The 21,565-nt window shown below is 40.8% G+C and overlaps 1 protein-coding gene across 1 annotated transcript; it reads left to right on the forward strand.

Moving 5' to 3' along the window:
• Positions 1 to 651: 651 nt before the first annotated feature.
• acin1a (apoptotic chromatin condensation inducer 1a) lies at positions 652 to 20,486 on the forward strand. The gene is made up of 18 exons (XM_008432974.3): positions 652 to 856; positions 2,554 to 2,619; positions 2,812 to 2,923; positions 3,015 to 3,070; positions 6,333 to 9,167; positions 9,931 to 10,074; positions 11,305 to 11,372; positions 11,633 to 11,690; positions 14,002 to 14,041; positions 14,268 to 14,404; positions 15,619 to 15,762; positions 15,855 to 16,050; positions 16,162 to 16,307; positions 16,906 to 17,013; positions 17,137 to 17,244; positions 17,677 to 17,995; positions 18,095 to 18,186; positions 19,161 to 20,486. Exons 1-18 carry the CDS (start codon positions 719 to 721, stop codon positions 19,527 to 19,529), a joined length of 5,136 nt encoding a protein of 1,711 aa, XP_008431196.3. The 5' UTR covers positions 652 to 718; the 3' UTR covers positions 19,530 to 20,486.
• The last annotated feature ends 1,079 nt before the right edge of the window (positions 20,487 to 21,565 follow it).

The raw sequence follows: 21,565 nt of genomic DNA on the forward strand, positions 1-21,565 counted from the left end.
TGATATAGATTTATAACATATATGTACACGAATGTGAAGTGCATAATGTGAATTGTGTGTTCTGTAAACTTTATTTTTCTTTTAGTTATTTTAATATTTATGAGAGGTGTTGTGTCGAAATGGGTTTCACCATCTAAATGCGCATTCTTACTGTCACAAGCTTACGGCGACAGGCTGTATACGTCATGGTGCATTTGTACACTTCGTACTAGAGATAATCTGTTTTGAAAGAGGCTTACAATTATTTTATCATATTCTTTTTTAATCAAATATCAAAACACCCCTTTTCAATACCAGATATTGTCCTGAGGACAAATTTAATTTTGGGCTTCGCCTCCAGTTAAGGTGCTAAAAGGGAGATCAGTACAATACCACTGACCTCCATTTATATGTTAAATATTTTCATAAGTTAGGCGGATACCATGATAGTAAACATACCACGCTCTCTTTTTAGGAGTTTTCAGAATTATGATGTGTGTCTAATTTGTCAACGAGAAAAATCACATTAATTTCGAAATCATTTCGAGATTTACAGTTCCATGTACGACTCGACTTAAATGCACCACGGATTTAAACGCTGCTGTAAAACGCTGTGCAGAGGCGCATCTTGATGGGGGACCGTGACTCTTCACAACACCGGGAAGTGAGCGGCGGTGACGCAGGGTGGAGGAAGGCGGCGCTCGGCGCACTCGCTGGGAACTGACTAGAGGAACGGAAAATGGCGGACCTCGAAGACGTTACGCTGGACGGGAGACCGCTCCAGTCCCTCCGTGTGGCGGACCTCAAAGCGGCCCTGGAGGAGAGGGGGCTGTCGAAAAGCGGACAGAAGAATGCTCTCATTAAAAGACTTAAAGGGGTAAGGTTTACAGCGAAACGCAGTGCCGCTGGTGAATCCCTAGCTAGCGTCAACGATGAGACGGGCTGATGCTCTCCGTAGAGGGCCGATAACTGAGTGTCGTTACTGCCGAGCGTAGTGGAGTTATCGAGGCTGAGCCCAGCTGTTAAATGTCTGCTTATTCCGCGTACTTGCTTGTTGCGGTTCTGTCTGCACAGCCTTGCGGATCTCAATGTGTGCACTGTAGTTCATCCAACTTATTAGCCAACGCTAAACTGTTTGTTGGTGTAATGTTGTGCAGTTAGCCTGTTAGCTTCCCCCTGCTAACGCAGTGAAATGAGCGGTGGCCTGAGCTTGCTGGCTCGCTTCTGTGTCCACTACAAAATAAACCCGGTTAGGGTGCTGGGGTGCGCTCCCCGTGAGTCTCGTTTGCACCACTTTGTTTACATTTCGACATTTTCCGCCATGAAACTTGGCGTCAGTCTCTGTCCCGTCAAACACCGCGGCGTGTGTGCAATGTACCCGCTGAAATGCAGTAAATAATTAAGTGGTACACAAATGTCAGCGGCTAGCTCGTTTGACTTTTTTGTTTTTCCTTTTTTGAATGTAATCAGCGCTTATTGACAACTGCATATTTTATTATGTTTACTTTAGGGCTTTATATCACTTGTTGCTACATTATGTCATTTTTTTTGTTGCTAAGAATCTTATGGCTGCCAAGTTGTAAAAAAAATACTGTCTTTGACATTTATCAGACATTAGTTTGTATGTATTTATTTGTGTTCATATACCATGGTGAATAATACCTTGTTCATTCAGTTAGGTTACTTCTTACATTGTGCATGCGGTTAATTATTATAGTATCAAAGAGCTCAATAATAATGCTTATGATTAAGTGTCATTGTAAAAATGTGCCCATATATTGACAGTTGCCACATTTGTTTGTTTTGGGTCGGGTCCCATTACCTAAACCCAGCTTACTTGCTTCTGATATGGAAACGTTAATGTATCAACAGGTTTTCTGGTTGCTTACTGCATGTAGATTTATCTATAAAGACCATCAGATTCCACATTAGGGGAAAAAAGAAGAGCATTTTTGCTTGCATGGCTTTTTAGAAAAGTTTTCACATTTTGTCAAATTACAGCAAAAAAGCTCCAGATTTTTTGGAGGGATTATATGTGACATTCAAACACAAACCTGAGCATAGTTGTAAAGTGAAAGGAAAAATAATATTGTTGGTTTCTTTTTACATTCTTTTCTTTTACAAAATAAAAAATATATATTTGAAAAGTGTTATGTGCATGGTTGAAACATGTCACTGAGCATCGTTCAGTCAGTCTTCCCAAAATGAAAGCAGTATTGCACATTAAGACACGACCTTGCACTTGGTCAGATGAGGGCAAAACCAAACTGTTTGGCTTATATTTAAAAAGCATTCTTGTCAGAAAACTAAAAAGCATAACAGTACACATCAGTCTGAGCACATTACCACATAAGTGGCCCATTTTCAGATTTTAGTTTGTTAAAAACAATCATTCTCTTCATTTACTTAATTGTGCACTCATTTAAGTAGATTTATCATATAATATGCCTATAGGATTCTTGAAAAAATGTGGGTTTTAATTTGGTTACATGTTAAGTAGTGAGATTATTTTTTTTTCTGCTAGTTACATTCCATATGCTCATCCCTTTTATTAATCGTATATCTCCACAACAGGCTCTCATGCTGGAGAATTTGCAGAAGACCTCCACTCCGCATGTCGGACTGCAGCCCAACTCTCAGGTAAATCTCAGAGGTGCTTTTATTGTCATTTCAAAGGCTGGGAGTCTTTTTAAGCTCCAATCTCTGATCTATAAATAACTGAATGTGTTTTAACACACCACTTCTTTATATGTCTGCTTAAAAGTGCATTCGGTTGCCCCTGCGGGACTGTGCTTGATCATTTTTCATTTGTAATATCATATCTATATTTAGATTGGCGAGGAAATGAGCCAGAACAGTTTTATCAAGCAGTATCTGGCTAAGCAACAAGAGCTCCTGAGGCAGCGTCTGGAGAGAGAGGCCCGTGAAGCGTATGAAACGAACGGTGAGTGCTGTTAGAGATCCGTCCACTGCTATTAGTTATGACTGGCCTCTTTGGTCTGTTTGAAAGTTTGTCATTCTCTGTTTGTGAGCAGAGCAAGAGGGCCACACGCAGGTTAACAACAGTACATCGTGCCCTCCTCCTGCCCAGGTTAGTAAGCTGCTTTTTTCTTTCATTTATTTTTTTTTTTGCATGTCTTTTATTTTTATAATTCCTTTCCCCATTAAAGGTACTTTTTTTGGTTGTATGAGAAAATTTGTAGTGCCATGTACAGATATGCGCCTTGAATTCGTCTCGTTTTGTGACGTTATGGCCATAAACTGCAACGCAGGAGAGGGACTTCAGGATATACTACCACATATTTGCACACAATTATGAAGTAGACAAACAAAGAAAAATGTTTTTCAATAGAAAACTGAAAAATGTGGTGTCTGTTTATATTCAGTACTTTGAATAACTAGCGTTTTGGGGTGTATCCCTACCAGCTTTGCTTATCTAGGTGCTGATATTTTTGCTCACTGTTGCATTCGGATTGGCTTAAGCTGAAAAATAAAATACATCAAGAGCGCCTGGAAATAACAAATATTTTAAGGCTTGCCACTAGAGATGTGCTGATCAGGTTTTTTCCTGCCGATACCGATCACCCATGAGGGCTGATCGCCGATACCAATCGCCGATACCAATCACATAATTATTATTTTATTTTTTTTAATCATAAACACTACCAGTTACATTATGTGGAAAAAGGAACCAGGAGTTCACCTTAATTTAGACAAAAACTTGTTTTTAATAACTTTTCCTAAGAAGAAACAGGCATTGTGCAAATTGTACTGCTATCAATAATACTATCTTTAACAGACTGATAACATATGAAGGCTCTGAAGAGGCTAAATAATGCAGAGTCATAAAAATCTCTCAACATTGCCAAAAAAATTCAAGTATAAAACTTAACATTCAAAGGCAAATACAGGTTCCATTACAATAAACAATCCAGAGTTACTGAATGAAAACTTCCTGATAGCATGGTGGCTAGCTGATTACTGCTAGTCCTGATTGGCTGTTTCTGACTGAGCGGAGTAATTATGCACAGCAGGGAGGAGATCGATTATTTTTTCAGAGATTTATCTGTCTCATGTTAGGACAGCGAAAGTTTTAATACGTATGTAAAATGTTTTTTTTAGGTTAGATGCTGCAGCTTTAAACAGAGGTTTGGTGTGAGAGTCACTACCAGGTGGAGCAGAAGTGACGCTCCGTCTATGAAATATTACTAGCTGTAGCGCGTAGCAGTGGTTCAACAGCGAGAGCAGAACCGGCGTCTTACATCGCAGCTCGAAGACTTAAATAATTTTGCGGGTCATTTGTTTAGGTTTCTGACCGTCATGCTAATCCGGGTGAGTGTTTGTAGCTGTGCACTGCTTTACCTGCTATCTGATCCTCCATATGTCTTTTTTATTGAGGTGAGCCTCGATGTAGCCAAACTCCGTCAAGTTGGCATTGTTTTTATGTCGTATTAGCTTCGTTGTGTTGATGCATTTTGATGTGCTTCAATTTTCAGCTGCAACACGCAAACTTCCCCATTCACTCAGTGCGTTATAGTTCCACATCGCTTAGGATTTGTTGCTGCGCGTTTGCGCAGACTGAAGGAAAGAGGAGACCAGCTGCACAGGCAGGCTGCAAAATTAGATGCAGGTGATCGGTATCGGCAACAAGAGACCGTGATCACCGATCATGCACTTTTTCACGAAAATTGGCCCGATTGTGATCGGTGACTGATCGATCGGCACACCTCTACTTGCCACATATTTCTTAATTGGAATTGGTCTGAATGTTGGCCGGTTCATTCTCACACATGAACATGCTTTCATCTGAACCTGTACAGAGTATGCTCTGGTGTGTGCCGAGTTGTTCCGCTAGAACAGGAACCTCCACCCTCGTCTGAAGCTTTTTTTTTCGTAGTTTCTAACAGGTTTCTTCTGTATTAAAATCTGTGTCAATTTCATCAAATCCAGACTAGTTTTCTCCTCCATATAGGACAACAGCACAATGGGGAATGAGTGCTCAGATTGCTGTGCAGCGTTAATTTTCCATATTGCACTTTGCATATTAGCCAAAAACTTGCATTTTAGTTTCATCTGCGCATGTCACAATTTTCCAGATGTTTGCTGTGTCTACTTATCTTGCGGCAAATGTTAAATATTACCTCTTGTGGCTTTATTTTTTCCAGTCTTTCATAAAGGGCACATATGTGGATTAAATAAGTAATATCAGTCCTATTAGAAGATTTTCCATCTGAGCTCTGGGTCTGTAGAGATAACATTGACTTCTCGTTTGCTTCTCTGATCAATGCTCTCATTGTACAGCCTGTTTATTTAGTTGGACGGCCTTGTCTTGGATTTTCAGATGAGGGATTGATCTGTATAAAATGTTCAACACTTACGATGCTGTTTTATGACCTTAACTAGGATTTAAGCTTCTACAAAACTTTCTTCTTGTCTGCCATCTTCCTTGCTCTTGACAATATTTTCAACTCTAAACTAGGGCTGGACAATATGGCCAAAAACAGTCTGATGATAAACATTTTATATCAGTCTATTGATAATTATTGATTAGTTTTTTTCTTGTTTTAAATATGTTAAATACAGCCAAAATGGTGTCCTGGTCTTTCCTGTTTTATCCACAGTCATCACTTCACATTGTTGTTTTTTATTTTTAAACAGTTATGAGGCACAGTAACAAAACCTTAAACGGCTGCGTGCAAGTTACTCAACAGGTTGTTGCGAGGTAACCAAAAAGCGAGTGACTTAGTTGGTGCCACCCACATTAGTTGTGAGAGGTTGAGCAGCTAAAGTCTTTCCTCTGTCTACATCCCCCAGAATGCTGTGCAGTTCAGTGAATATTCTATATATTGCATATTCTATCCGACATACTAACTATAGACATATATATCATGTGTCTGTTGTAACACATCCATCCATCCATCCATTTTCTGTACACCCTTGTCCTTCAGAGGGGTCGGGAGGGTTGCTGGTGCCTATCTCCAACTAACATATTGTTTGACTTATTGTATATATCAAACCTTTGAGGCCTTCACAGAACAGCTGGATTTATACTCAGCTGAAGGCACAGAGATGACTTCTGTTCACTAACAAGGGAGTTTTGAAGGCAGACTGTTTCACTGGTTTTTGTTTGGGGGTGTTGCAGTAAAAGAGGTCTGACTGCATTTTAATGGCACGATCTCAAGATTTTTGATTTGTTAAAAAAAAGGTTAAAATCATGTATAGTTTACTTTACACTCCAGTTATTGATTAAATGAATATTAAATGAATAACAATACAACTAAGTCTGTGGAAATACCAATCTAGTCACTATATTTCTAAGACAGGTTATCATAATTCATTTCGTTGCTCATCAGGAAGTCACACCAGCTGCTCAACATAAGCCCCCTGGGCCCTCGGATGGAGAGGGATTCTTTGGTTCGGTCAATGCAGGACAGGGGAACAAGAACCAGGAGGCAGACGTGTCCAGCCCCCCTGCTTCTGGCTCCATGGCCATGCGAGCTCCTGCCTCAGAGCAGCGGTCAGAGCGAGGTTCTGCCTCCAGCGAAGTTGCAGGCGACAGCGACGACGACGACAGCGAGGAGGATGGTGACGATGACGAAGACTGGGGCAGCAGCGCCCCGAGAAGAAGCCTCCGGGAGCCGGCCAGAGTGCCCGCGGCGCGGTCCGGTGCAGCACGCCACCCGCAGCCCCAGCAGCAGCACATCCCCCCTCTTTTGTCTCCTCAGCTCCGGCAGCCAACGCCTCCTCCTTCCCCACCTCCAGAGTTATCGTTCCCCTTACCTGACACCCCCAAACAGAGCCCACCGAGTCCCCCTGTCGCCGCGGCCCGCCACTCACCCAGCTCCTCCAGCTCCGGCTCATCCAGCAGCGGCAGTCGCAGTAGCAGCCCAGAGCCGCAGAGAAGTGCCGACCGTAAACCCGGTCCGCTTACCCTTCTGGCACGTAAAATGGAGTCCGAGGGTGCCTTCTCCGGAGGAGGCTGGCATGGCCCTGATGGCGAAGGTGACAGGCAAGACAGCGGTTCACCTTCACTTATGGCTTTTCCTGGCAAAGGACCTCTAGATGGTTTGGGGTCCGCTGGAGTGATTCCAGGCACGCATTCAGCCCACATCCAACTATCTGGGGGTATACGCAAGGCCGCTGTAGCGGAGGAAAGAGAGAGGGAGCGGGTGATTGAGATGGAAAGACAAGAAAAGCAAAGACAACTTGAGCGGGCTGCAGAGGAAGAACGACAAAGAGCCATCGATCTGGAACGGGAGAGAGAGAGGATTGAGCGCCAGCAAGCTTTAGAAAGAGAGGAGAGAGAAAAACAAGAGCTAGAGCTTGCTCTCGAAAAAGCGAGACGAGAGAGGGAAGAAGCTTTGGCTAGAGAGAGGGAGGAACGAGAGAGGGCAATGGAGCTAGAGCGGCAAAAAGAGCTCGAAAGACAGAGAGCCTTGGAGGAAGAACGTCTGCTGAAAGAGAGGAAGGAGAAGGAGAAACTGGAGCGAGAGGAGATGGAGAGGGCAATGGAGCGAGAAAGAGCCAAGGAGAGAGAACGGCTAGAGAGAGAGAGAGCTCTGGAGCAGGAAAGACTGGAGAGGGAAAGGATAGAAAGAGAGAAAGCTCTGGAGAAGGAGAGATTGGAAAAAGAAAGAATTGAGAGAGAGAAAGCCCGGGAGAAGGAGAGATTGGAAAAAGAAAGAATTGAGAGAGAGAAAGCCCGGGAGAAGGAGAGATTGGAAAAAGAAAGAATTGAGAGAGAGAAAGCCCTGGAGAAGGAGAGATTGGAAAAAGAAAGAATTGAGAGAGAGAAAGCCCTGGAGAAGGAGAGATTGGAAAAAGAAAGGATAGAGAGAGAGAAAGCGCTGGAGCAGGAGCGATTAGAAAGGGAGAAGGCTCTAGAGCAAGAACGATTGGAAAAAGAGAGAATAAAAAGAGAGAAAGCTCTAGAGCAGGAGAGATTGGAAAAGGAAAGATTGGAAAGAGAGAAAGCTCTAGAGCAAGAACGATTGGAAAAGGAAAGAATAGAAAGGGAGAAGGCTCTGGAGAAGGAAAGATTAGAAAAGGAAAGGATAGAGCGAGAGAAAGCGCTAGAACAGGAACGATTGGAAAAGGAAAGAATAGAGCGTGAGAAAGCTGCCGAGTTGGAGAGGATTGAGAGGGAACATGCCTTAGAGCAAGAAAGAATAGAAAAAGAAAAAGCTCTAGAGAGAGAAAAACTGGAAAAGGAGGAAAAAGAGCGAATAGAACGAGAGCAAGCATTGGAAAGAGAGAAAAGAGACAGGGAGAAAAAAGAGCACTCTGAGAGAGAGGCAGCTCTGGAACGGGAGAGGATGGAGAAAGAGCGAGCTGAGAAAGAAAGGAAAGAACAGATTGAGAGAAAAAAGGTCTTAGAGTTGGAGAAACTAGAAAGAGCTCAGGCCTTGGAGAAGGAGAAGGCCTTGGCGCAAGAACGTGCTCTGGAACAGGAACAATTGGAGAAGCAGATGGTAGAAAAGCAACAGAAGAAAGCACTGCATCAAGAAAAAGAGAGAGATGCTAACCTTCTTCCTCCAAGTGGTGGCAGTGCGCCAGAGCAAGAAAATGCCCATGCCCCGGTGGCCCAGAGTGAATCCCAGCCCTCAGACTCTGGTTCCACACCTCTTTCTCCACAATCATCGTCTAAGAAGTTTCGCTTCCTTAGGGACTCCCCAGCTCGACCTCAGTCCGGTTCTATTATCATCAAGCGGCCCCGTACATTTTCTGACACCCCCCAGCCTCGGGCATCCCCCATCACTTCACCGACTAGCGTTGGGGGTCAAAGACCAGGAGGAGCCCTGTCCTCCACTAACCAGGAAGACGCACAGATTCAGTCCAAGCAGGATGTTGGCGCCGTGTCCGTTAGCTCTACAGGGACTGGTTTCGACGGCATGAACACCAACCGCACTGCAGCCCACCCGGGTTCCAGAGAAGAAACATCCACGGTGGAGGCTACTTTGCCAAAGACCGAAGAGTCTGTTGAGGGGAAGGATGAAAGGAAAGACTCTTCAATTTCTGAGGATAGAAGTGGCAGAGAGGCAAAGAAAGAAGGGAAAAAAGCAAGGCGAAGATCATCGTCAAACGATTCCTCTTCCTCAGATTCAGACTCTGGGTCTTCGTCTTCTCGATCATCCAGTTCATCCTCATCTTCTCAAGATAAAGCGGTCTCCACCTCCAGGATGAGACAGGTAAGCCCAACAAACTCCAATTTGTCCTTTTTGGACAGATAAATTATGTGTGAAATAAGAATCTACATATAGTTTGAAAACTAGGCTATTTGGCATGACCCAGTGTTAAATTCTCACAGTGTGGTGGAACTGTCAATAGGACCTTGGCGGCAATAACTGCTATCAAGCATTAGCAAAGGGTGTTTCTCATCGCTGTGCAGGGATTTAGACCTACTCTTCTTTGCAGACACGAACACTCAGAAATACACCACTGAGTGTTGTTTTAAACATGCCAGACGCATAGAGGGCAGCGTAGCGCAAAGCTAAAACCTGATGTCAGCCAGTCCGATTGCTTCAAAGTTGCACACTTCTCATTGGCTTGTTGAGATGTTTTTCCCCGTGGATTGAGTTGAGACCAGTGTGTTCTGCAGTTTCTAGGATGTTCTGGGTTCTTTTGTGAATGAACCTTTGGGCTGATTTAGGTAGGAGGGTTTGTTTCTCACCTCCATTTTTAGAAATGGTTTTGTAATACTTTTCCAACTGATGTAAATCTTAGTAGCCTTTTTCCTTCTAATAAATAAAATGAACATTTGAAATCAGCTTGCCCCCCCCCGCCCCCACTTAGTGTAGTTTAAAAATGTATAAACTCTTGTAACAAATGGGTGTGACAAAAATCTGAAAAAGTCCAAATAATTGTTCACGTCGTATACTTTTACAAAAAGGATAAAGAAGTATTTTGTCAATTCTATATTAACTATTTTTCAACTCTTACTTTTTATTATAGGAGGGGAAACATGAAAGAGGCTCATCATCACAGGCAGCTGGGTCTCAGTCTGAGGATTCGAAGGAGAGCCCAAAGGCCTCCCATCCTGAAAAAGAGCTGCCTGTAGCCAGGATTAACACAGCAGATGGAGACGTTCACACTACGGTCAGCAGCATAATGAACCTTTATTTATTACACTTGCTTTTTAAAATAACTCATTGTTATCTACCTGAGGGAATACTGGAAATATTATTTTTTGTTCCTGCTGACTGGAACGTGATGTAATCTGTCTCTCTTTTGCCTTTCTGTCTTTTTTTTATTTTTGCATTTCTTTTTTTTTCGTTCTTTGTCTTTACATTTTTTTGTCTCGTCTTTCTTTTGTCTTTTTCTCTTTTCCTGACTTTTTTCATTCTCTTTTGACCTTTTTTCTTTACTCCTTCCTCTCTTTCTTTCTACTTGTCTTTCTTTTTGCCTTTTCCTTATGCTTGCTAAATGATATTTGCACCAAGTACTTTTGCCCGTTTTTTTAAAAACATTTTACTTGGTGGAAAAAAAACAACTTTTGTCATTATTATTTTTATTTTACAGACAGAAACTAATTTATTTATTTCAATCTAATGCAGTTTATGTATATGGTATCAGTTCATTATTCATTATTTCAAGTCACTGTAAAAGACAGTCAGATGGACTTCATGTCCGATGATTTTGAATTTGGTTCCTAATCTTTCCAAAGCGATCCAGGCGAATATTCAGACGTTTACTGAAATCCATCATAAGTCTGTTTCAAGTGTAAAATCCAGTAGTAAAAATTAGCCTCAGGAAACCAGCATCATTCAAAATAATTGTATTTATTTAATATAATTTATTTGTTGGCTCTTTAGCAATATATATTGACATATGAATATTATAACATGGTTTTAATTACAAATTTCTGAGTCGGTAAGTAATAAAATTCATTAAATTGAGAAAAGGGGCAGGATTAAATACGCGTTCACTTTTTCTTGCTCCGTCTCAAACAGAAAAGTAGTGACAAGCTAATTATTTTGTTCTTGGATATGTACACGTCTTCTTTGTCCTACTGATGACTTATTTTTAAAAACTTGTTTGAAATAAATAAATTAAATGAAAAAAATATATCAAAACACTTCTAAAAATATTTTTCATTTTATTAGTTTATTACCTGAAGAGATTGTTCTAAATCCTATCAGTGGTAAATTGTAATTGTATTTTATTCCTTTTTAGTAAATCATGACAGAAAATTATGTTTTGTAAGGTAATGTTTTTGTTTTTTTTTAATTATAATTTGGGATGAAATCTTTCCCATTTAGGAAGCTTCACTTTGAGCATGCAGTTTCATTTTTATATATATATATTCTGCCTTTTCTAAATTATCAGAAACAAACGGATGCAAACAGGAAGAGAAAACACAGCGAGATGGAAGAAGAGGAGGAGGAACAACAAAGGTCTGTTCAGCTGCTCTGGTTTTACACGACATCGCCGCAGCTGTGCCCACACTAAAAACGAGTTTTATCTGTGTCACCTTGAGCTTCCCCGGCTTCACTTTGCTGGATCAGACACAACTACCAGAAGCACCTTATCATGTCTCGCATTCAAATATAATAGTCCAGTTTTCAAAATCCCCAACAGCTTCTTATCTGACGCAGGCCTTTTCGAGGTCCGCATAAGAATAAGTATCTGATTTGCATTTCTAACCTTTACACAGGCAGGAGAAAGAGGCTTCCATGGCGGATCCAGAAAAGTCCTCAGAGTCCAGTGAGGAGGTAAGACACCAATGGATGGATGGCAAAACTGTCAACAAATAGACACATACCACTGTGATTTTTTTTTTTTTTTTTTTACAATTAGATACACAGATGTGTTTTGTGCTCAAGTTTATTGATCAGTTTATTCATTGGTTTAATTGCAATGTTAAAATGGAAACTGTCTGAAACTAGAAGTTTTCTTACTTTGGTTGACATTCAAACTCCAGCTGATTGTCTAGATGACGAATAATCCCACAAAATTGAACTACAAAAGAGCAGAGGCTGCCATGTATTCATCAAGATGGCCTTCTGGAGCTATTAACTGGATCACAACTTTCAAAGAACATGACAGCAGCTTCTTGATGATCCGTGCTTTGTTTTTCCAATCAGTGTGAGGAACACAACAACATCTCTCAGATATTTTCTCTACAGACTGGAACTGCGGCAACTTTACAGGGATGCTTGGATTTTGTTTCATCTTTGAAACCACTAATAATGTTGTCTCTGGATTGCGTTTAGCTGGACTTTTATTGTTTTTGTTCTTTTTTTTTTTTTGCTCTATTTAAACTGAAGAACAATTTGCTGCTTAATGTGGCTACGGAGAACTGAACGTTTAAGTTGTGGATTTTGGTGACCGTCTAAAGCGTGCGTCTGGTTCTGATCGTCATCCTTCCTGCTGTTGGTGACGCATCGGAAGGACTCATGAAAACACACATTTCAGGGCTCTGAACCTAGAAGATAGTCGCACTTGTGCTTCACACTCCAGTCCCAACGTCTCAGCCAGCACTGATTGAACCCTTGTTGTCTAATCGGGCAACAAGGGTCCAGTTGTGATTGGACCATTCCCATTCCAGTAAAGATCAGGTTGCAGTGACTCCAATAAGTAGATCTCACTCTGTCTCAAAATTTGTAGTTAATTTGAAGTTTGGTTGTAATGTTGGCCAGAGAATCGGCTGTGAAAAAGGTTTTTCTTTAAATGTATCTTTAAATTTTGATAACGTCTGCTGTCGTGGAAATATTCGGACTAGGGACATAAGTTATCGATTAATGAGGTAATCGAAAATTTATTGATTTTTATCAGTGGACCAACAATTAAATCATAAGCAAATATTTTCTTTAAAATCTGAGTTTTCTCTTGTATCAAGAGGACTGACCATCTTCCCATAACATAAAGGGCTACCTCTAGCATTATATATATATATATATATATATATATATTATGAATTTTAAAAAATCTACTCGGTATAAACAGAAAATTGAAGTTTTCTCGCATCGTTAAACTTAGACACTAAATAATATAAGACGGGAACCGCAAAACCCTTAATAACCAAAGAACAGAGAGATTTTCATACTGTGTTGTTTGCGGTTGCTCTTGAAGGAATATTAAAAAGTCGCTTCATGAAGTGGATTAACTCACATCAACCTTCAAAATCAGCCTTGCTTAATAATAGCATTTTTTTTTTTTTTTTTTCCCCCCCATCATGTTACAATTTTATCTGTTCTGCCCTCACTCCCTGTCCGGTGTTATGCCCAGAAACGCATGCCTGCCCAAAATTGCATCCCCCGTCGCGGGAGCGCGCATCGCTCTAAACTCTCGCACCATAATAACTTAAAAGCATTACAAAACAGATGTAGAGCATTTTATATCATGCTTAACTTTCTAGTCTGTTAATGTAGGAGGGAATGCATTTTAATTTATGAGCCTGAAAATATTTGCATCCGTCTTGTTGATATGAAACTTATAGCATTAGCTCAGAGAACAAGTGTCATTAAGTAGAAAAGGTGAAATCCTTTCAGCTCTTTATTTCCCCCAATTAGCACAGGGATGCATTTTTTGGCAATATGGATTTCCAGCCTGCCACAATATGCACCCTCTCTCTATTCTCCTCAAATATTATTATAGTGATTTAAAAACCTGTACCAGCAGTTCATGGAACTATTCTGGTTAGGTAGAAAAAGTTATTTCACTCTTGACTCTTTAATTATTCAAATTAGCACAGGGATGCCTTTTTTGGCAATATGGATTTTGAGCCTGCTAAAATATGCATCCCCTCTCTATTCTCCTCAAAAAAAAAAAACACAAAAAAAAAAATATATATATATATATATATATATATATATGACAGCCATCATTTGCAAGGAATTTGAAAACATCCTTGCAGAGCAGTTTGTCCTTGTCCTTTTTTAGTCCTTACTTTTACCCTCACACTTGCTGCTCTTTCTTTCCCCCAACCGGATCTTTGCCACTGCTCTCCTTCTTATACTGCTATCCCATGTAATTTGGGTTGTTTTTCTTATATATTGTTTTTGTTTTGTTGTCGTTTTTCAGACACCAAAGGGTTTCTCCGGACGCAAGATCTCCCTTGGCAGTGAGTACATTAATTGACTTCTAAGTTCTCACTTCTGACACAGTAGAGAAACGAGAGCTTGGTTTAGTTTTGTGCTTCTTTCTTCCTAATAAGTTTCATTGCTTGAATAATTTGTAAAGTGTTTCAAATAAAACAGTACAAACTCTGAGCTACACATTCTACCTCAATGAAAGCATTGTTTATCTTTGGCGTCTTGCTTATATCTCTGTATGCCTTGACGTACCAGGCAGCAAACAGTCTCCAGGCAGCGCAGAGGCCGAACACGAGTCGGGGGCCGTGGCAGGTCGCAAGAGGAGGTGGGGCTCCAGCACAGCCGTCACTGCCAAAAAACCTTCCATCAGCATCACCACTGAATCACTCAAGGTATTTGCAGTATTTTGCGTAAGGTTTTTCTATTAATAATAGTTTGCAGCCTTGCAAAAGTTGACACATTTTGTTATAGTCTCAAACTTTATCGCATTTCATGTGACGAACTGAATGTAAAGTAGTGGATGATTGTAAAGTGGAAGTGAAATCATTCATGGTTTTTAATTTTGCTTTAGAAAGGCGGTGTGCATTTGTAGTTGATGTTACCTTCAAAAGCCACTTAAGTATTAAATATATTTAATAACGTATTGGCACAGAGTTTGTTGAAAAGCTTGACCTAAAATGCCCAACTCCAACTAGGTGTTTTCAAAATTTGAAAAATGTTTGATTTCTGTGTAAATTCTTGAAAGTGCTTTATATTCAAACTAAATTTTGTAATAAAATGCAGTCTAATATTTGATGTAAAGCCTAAATTTAGAAAGAGTTACTTACAGTAGAAGCCAGAAATTTTCAGACTTTTTTTTTTTCCAACCATCTGAAGTTACATCAGACTAAACTTCTCTTGTTTTAGTTCTTGTTTAGTTGTTTTAGTTAACACAAATTATTTCTATTTGGTTTGAGAATTTTTTTTTTTTTTAGAGATTTTGTTTATCACTTTTTCTGTATATTGTTTTTAAGCATTTAATTTGTGCAGGAAGGTAATTTGTCTTAGCATGATTTCTTTGGATTGTTTCAGTCTGATGAATATTTATTATTCCTAATGGCTCGGTGACTTATTGATGTAGGTAACTGAAATAAAGGTTGGCGTAAATTTGATATGTTAAGTAACATTATTAAAAAAAAATCTTATTTTTTAGTGTTTTGACCTGTTACCAGTCAGACATATAAGGTCTGTGAAAGAGAGAGACATTTCAAAGCGTAAATGTTGCCATATTTTGGTTTACCCTGACCCTGTTGTAGGATGTAGATTACTACCATGACACATTATTAATAACAGAAATAAACTATGCCATACAACCAAAGCTGTTTTTTTTTTTTTTTTTGTTCCTTTGTAATGTATTGATTTCCAAAGTGTGGTGCTGAAAAAGCTTCAAACTTACCTTGAAATTGCCTAACATTGACCATTGTAAAAGTGTGCGAACCCTGTACTGAAATATATTAAACTTTATCAGATTTGCTCATATGACAGCCCTAGGCTGTTGTAAAAGCTGCCTCTATACCAAAAACGACAAAAGACCAATAACTGTTCTTTCCCCTTTTCTTATTGTTAGTCCCTGATCCCAGACATCAGGCCGCCTGTCGGCCAGGAGGCTGTAGTGGATCTACATCCTGAGGAAGCTGCTCTGTCTGGCGCCGAAGATGAAGACCGGGAGCGCTCCGACCAGGATCTTCAGATCCGACGCACCGTCACGCAGGTCATTTGCCGCAGCTCTTAATTTTTTAAAAACACGGTGACCAGGAACGAGCCCGTTCACGTTTGCGACGCTGCTCTCTGCTCCGTTTCCAGGTGGTGCCTGTCGAGAGCCAAGAGAACGGACAGAAAGAAGCAAAGAGAATGAGGCAGGACGACTTTGAGGAAGACGATTCTCAGGTAGAGGGGGAAAGCGTAGCGGCCCACGAGGAGCAGATGGACACGTCTCTCCCAGCAACTGTGGAAACCCAGTCGCCAACACTAGCAAGCCAAGATACTGAAACCAACACTGGTACAAGAAGAAAGCCGCGTCGAATACCTATCCAAAGCTAAAAAGTTGAAACTGATGTTTTCCTTTTATTTGTTAACAAGATTAAACTCACAGTTCATAACATTTTTCCAGTGACACCCAGCGACACCCTCATCCGTCGCTCCATCAGCCAGCAGAAAACGGGCGTTTCCATCACCATCGACGACCCGGTTCGCACAGCCAGGCAGCCCTCACCGCCCCGAGGCCAAGCCTCCAGCATCGTTCACATCTGGAACCTGGTGAGAAAACGCTCCTGTCAGACTACAGCTGCTATTCGCAGCTTATTTTAGGAAGCAGATCCAAAGTAGATGAGGTTCGACTGGTTTGTTCCAGCAGGTGGTGATCACAGTCTGCTGTGTCAGCTGCCTGTTTGTGGAAAAATTAGCAGCTTTGAAAAGTGTGAAATTAGGTAATTTTTTTGGGCGGAGAAAAAAAACTTACATTTTATCTTTTATTCTATCTTGTAGAAGAAAAAAAAAAACCGAGTTTCTGAGAAATGAAATCATCATTCTATGATTTATACTTGGATGATGACCGACGCTGATTTGATCGTTTTAACAGGTTTAAAGTAATCTAAAATATTATCTAAAATAAAATATTAATAACTGTTATAAATGATATTACATAACAATGACCTGAAACGGTCTTTTATTTCATTTTATTGTTTTTACGTCCAAAGATCAGTGCTGTAAAAGTTTGAAAACTTGCCTTGAAAATGCTTGAAAAGTTCTCGAATCAAAGCCAGTGAAATAACGTTTTGGGACATTTCCAGTTTGAACGTCTATTGCGTAATGTTTCCATTTTTCGGTCATAAGCGTTGTGCAACGTTTTCTCCAGGTAAGGCCGTTCACACTCGGCCAGCTGAAGGAGCTGCTGAGCAGAACCGGCACTCTGGTGGAGGATGGATTCTGGATCGATAAAATCAAGTCCCACTGTTACGTCACTGTAAGTTTTTACCCATATTTGTTTTCATCCTGCACATTTTGAGCCCGATTGTGGTTCTTGAAAGTTTCATTGTTTTTTTGTTTTGTTTTGTTATGTTTTTTTCCCCTGAATCTTTCTCCGTAGTACTCGAGTACCGAGGAGGCGGCCGCTACCCGGGCAGCTCTTCACGGAGTGAAATGGCCCCAGAGCAACCCGAAGGTTCTCAGAGTAGACTTCTGCCAGCAGGATGAGGTAAGAGTCCATTAGTCTGGGTTTTGTGTTGCAGCGACTGACTTTCCATTAATCAACTGGAATTACGAAAATAAATTTGCTTGGTGGAAACAATTTCGAAAAACATTTTGGCGCTAGGATCAAAATTGACCTATTTCGCAAACCTGCAAAGGAAACGTTTTTTCTTCGCGTCACATTAGTCGTGATCAACAACCGGATGTTATTACTGCCAGAACAGATGAAGGAGACGACAGGAAGTGGTAGGAGGATGATGGCACTGCATAAGTTTAATTTTTAGCACCAAACTTATTCACATGTAGTTTTAGTTGCAGAAGCAACGCAGTTTTGAAATTGTTTTTTTTTTTTTGTTTGGCTTTTTTTTTTCACTGTTAGAAAAATATCGACAAAATGTTCCGCACATTCGTAACGGAAACGTGTCTCTCCTCTTCGTAGTTGGACTACCAGAAAAACTCCTCGGGAGCAGGCGACAGGCCTGGAGGAGGAGAGGACACGGGAGCCGCCGCCGCCCCGGGACGTGGACGAACGGCGGGCCTGCCGTCGCTTCTCCCCGAGCGGGACCAGTGGGCGGAGCGCGAGCGGGAGATGGAGCGCAGAGAGCGGGCGCGGGCGGAGCGAGAGTGGGACCGAGATAAGGTGAAGGAGTTTGGGAAACCCGGAGAGGAGAGGGAGGGCGGTGCGCGAAGGTCTCAGTCCAGAGAGAGACGGCGGAAGGAGAGGGGGAAGAGCAAGGAGAAGAAGACGGAAAAGAAAGGTGAGAGGGGGACGGCTCATGTTGGATCCTTTAACATGTTCACAGTGGGATCGATGATACATTTTTGTTGACCTTCTGTTGTTTTCTCTCTCAAACTAGCCGAGGATCCTCCTGCAAAGCTGCTGGACGACTTGTTCCGCAAAACTAAAGCGGTTCCCTGCATTTACTGGCTGCCCCTCACAGAGGAGCAGGTGAGAGACGAACCACAGGCCAACTTTTAAGCGGATGTTAAACATTTTTTGTTTTCTTTTTGTTGCCTTACGAACACAAACTTAAGTGTTTATTATTTTAAGGAACATAATTGTAAAGTTGAAACAGACTTTTTTTTAAAGCAATTTTTTTTATTACAAAAATGTTAAAAGTGTGACAGTCTGATATCCCAAAATAAAACTCAGTTGATTGCTTTCTTTCTTGATCTGTTAAAACGTAATAAATCCACTGAGGAAGCACAAACTAAGTATTTTTGGTCTAGTTTTTTAGAACATGTGAAATAACTCAAAACTAACCAAGATATAGGAGCTTTTTAAAGTAAATAATTCTTAAATATTGATTTTTACAAAAGTGCTAGTTCCACTGGCAGATTTATAACAAGATATTTTTCCCATAAGTGAAATAATCTGCCAGTTGATCTAATACTTTTTTAAAAATCAATGCTGAGGCATTATTGATTTAAATTACATTACTTTTAAGTTAATTTTGTCTTATTTCACACATACTTAGATTTTTGCTCTAGAAACTGGACTAAACATACTTGGTAAGATTCTGTGTTTTTGCAGTGAAGTTACAGTTTAGTCTTTAGATTTGTTCCAAGACTCACAGACACTTGACTCGTTGAAGATGCTTGGAAAATAAAACATCCAATTCTTTTTCTCTTTTTTTTCCATCTTTGCTTTTTTTTAGTGCTACTATCACATCTTTACTTATTAAAGGATACATTTCTCGCACTGAACTTGTCCTTTAAAGGAGATTTTAGAACAAAATGTTCTGGACTTTTTCCAATGTTTGTCAGTAAAAATAAACAGTAACAGTGGGAAAGTTAATATTTTAAGGTGCATATTTATAATTTAATGTTTCTCGACTTCCCAAGTCACTTTACTGAGAAAAACGTATCTCATAATGAAAACATTTTTTCGTCCTTTTTTTTTGTTTTGTTTCCTCAATTTAGTTTCTTCAGCGAGAAGCAGCTCGAGCGGAAGAGGTAAAGGAGCGCGAGGAGCGGCGGAAAGAGCGCGAGAAGAGGCGAAAAGAGGAAGTGGAGGAGGAGGAGAAGAAAAAGGAGGAAGAGCGCAAGGAGAGAACGAAAGCGGCGGGCACCTCCGCCGGAAACCGGAGCGAGGGTGAGAAGGACAAGAACCGAGAGCGGGAGAGGGACAGAGACCGAGGTCGAGACAGAGACCGGGACAGGGAGAGGGACAGAGACAGGGAGAGGGAGAACGACAAACGCAGGGACGGGTACCGTAGATCCGGGGGCGGCGGAGCGGGATCAAGCCGGCGCTCGCGCAGCCGGAGCGAACCGAGAGACAGGAGGCGCTGACGGGACTGCCATGGAGACCGCCGCTCCTGCATTTGCCTTTCACTACATGTACTTTGTTACAACAAAGACCCAACAGAGGACCAACTGATGTCATTTCTCCACATCTCTCAGAAGAGTCACTTTTTTTTTTTTTTTAAAGCACATCTAAGACCGCAGTCATGCTTACGGAGACCGTGATGTTTTGCAGTGTTGTTTTCAATCCGGTTGAGGTTTCAAATCATCTCCTTTATGCCTTCGCTGACGTTTTCTTTCAGTTTTTTGTCCTGATCACGTAGCAGAACGGCACACTGGACAGTTTCATACTACTACAAAGTCCACTTTTTCTTCAAAGTCTAGATGCTGATTATACTTTTTTTTTTTTTAAGCTGCAGTTGACTCCTCTGGGTTTCAGCATCTTGCAACTTGCTGAGGACTTCCTTTGTTGCTGCATGTAGTACAAAAGCTACGCTTTTTTTTTGCCAGTTCTGCCTGAAGAGAAAATTTGTTGGTCTGCGCATTTGCTCGCAGAAATCGGAAAATATCAGAAAAATCCCTGTTTGGCATTTTGTACAGACTTAAAATATCTGCAAAATCAAGTCTTTAAATAAGGCAGCTCTGGATTATTTTTGACTTAGTGTAAAAAAAACAAACCTACTAAGACAATGCAGTGTTCCTGTTTCTCTGTTAAGAGATGAGATCATTCTCTGTGGGAGAGAATCCGTCACGACTAACACGAGCTCGGATTATGTCCTCATTGAACCTCTTTCCATCTTTTCCTCCTCCCATCCAGCTCTCCTGTCAATACAGGCCTGAGAGAGGAGATCGCATTATATGTTCTCCCACCAATGGTTTTAATATTGTTTTTTTTGTTATCGTTATTTTATCATTTTAGTACAAAGATTTCATTTTGTTTTTAATTCTTTAAGTACGCCTATCAGTGGTGAATGTACAAATAATAAAAAAAATTGAAGTTTGAAATTATTGTCTTTTTTTTTGTTTTTTGTTCGGAGTAGCTGAGGAATTTTTTTTTCTTCCTTTTTTACAGATGAGGAATTTCTCATGTCAGATTTAGTTTTTTATATCACACATCAAACTGGTTTCCATATCACACAAAGACAACCAGAGTAAGAAAACAGTTTTCCAGTTATGGTTTTATTAATTAAAAGTTACTTGAACCAACCTGGCCCCCTGTGAAGAAGTACGACTAATAACTCGTCTTTTAGTTTTGGTAACCATAACCCCGGGTAATCACTGAGAGTCAACCAACCAAGTCTTGCCATAACAGCGATATTTGGTGAAATAACGTTGTTTTGGCATCGGCTAAATGCTTTAGCTGTTTCTAAATAAAGGTCCAATATAACAGTTTAACTGCTTTGTTTCCCCATCAAATGTGATGTGATGTACACATTGTTCTTTGGAAAGACATGGGCCCATATTCTGAAAGATTCTCAGTTGTTTGAGAGTTCATATCTTCTTAGCCTAAACATTTCTGCCTAGGAGTCCTAGCTTACTGCCCAAGTGGTGAGGAATCGGACATTGATTGCTCGTGTTTTTTAAATTCATTTGAAAAGTATAAATTAGTTGTAAATACGTTAATTAAAGGTCTTAAACTTAGTGGTGTCAGGACTATGTAACTTTGTATATTTAATGTAGTCTATTGCCTCATGCGTTTACACTCTGCGCCCTCGACGCGCCTCCGTATAGACCTTGAATGTAAACCAGTCTCGCAAAACGTTGGGTGTAGAGCAAAATGTCAAGCGCCATAATTCAAATTCAAATAGTGCGTTCACACCAAACGCGTTACGCACGTCAAAAACGCGTCCGACGCTTCAAGTTCGACGCTTGACACCTACCGTTTCGCGCGTCTGCTGTACATTCAAAGACTTATGTTGAAGCGCGTCAGCTGTAATCATTGTTTTTCTATGGACGCTCTTGACGCGTCAAACGCTCGAAAAGCGCCGCAACGGCCCTCAACGCAAGACTAAGGAATCTGGATAAATGGGAAGGACAATGGTATACTTTAAACTTCTACTTAAATAATTCTGTCATTTCCACAT

The sequence above is a fragment of the Poecilia reticulata genome, chromosome 17 (genome assembly GCF_904066995.2).
Source record: "Poecilia reticulata chromosome 17, P_reticulata-male-v2, whole genome shotgun sequence".
Taxonomy (NCBI): Eukaryota; Metazoa; Chordata; class Actinopteri; order Cyprinodontiformes; family Poeciliidae; genus Poecilia; species Poecilia reticulata.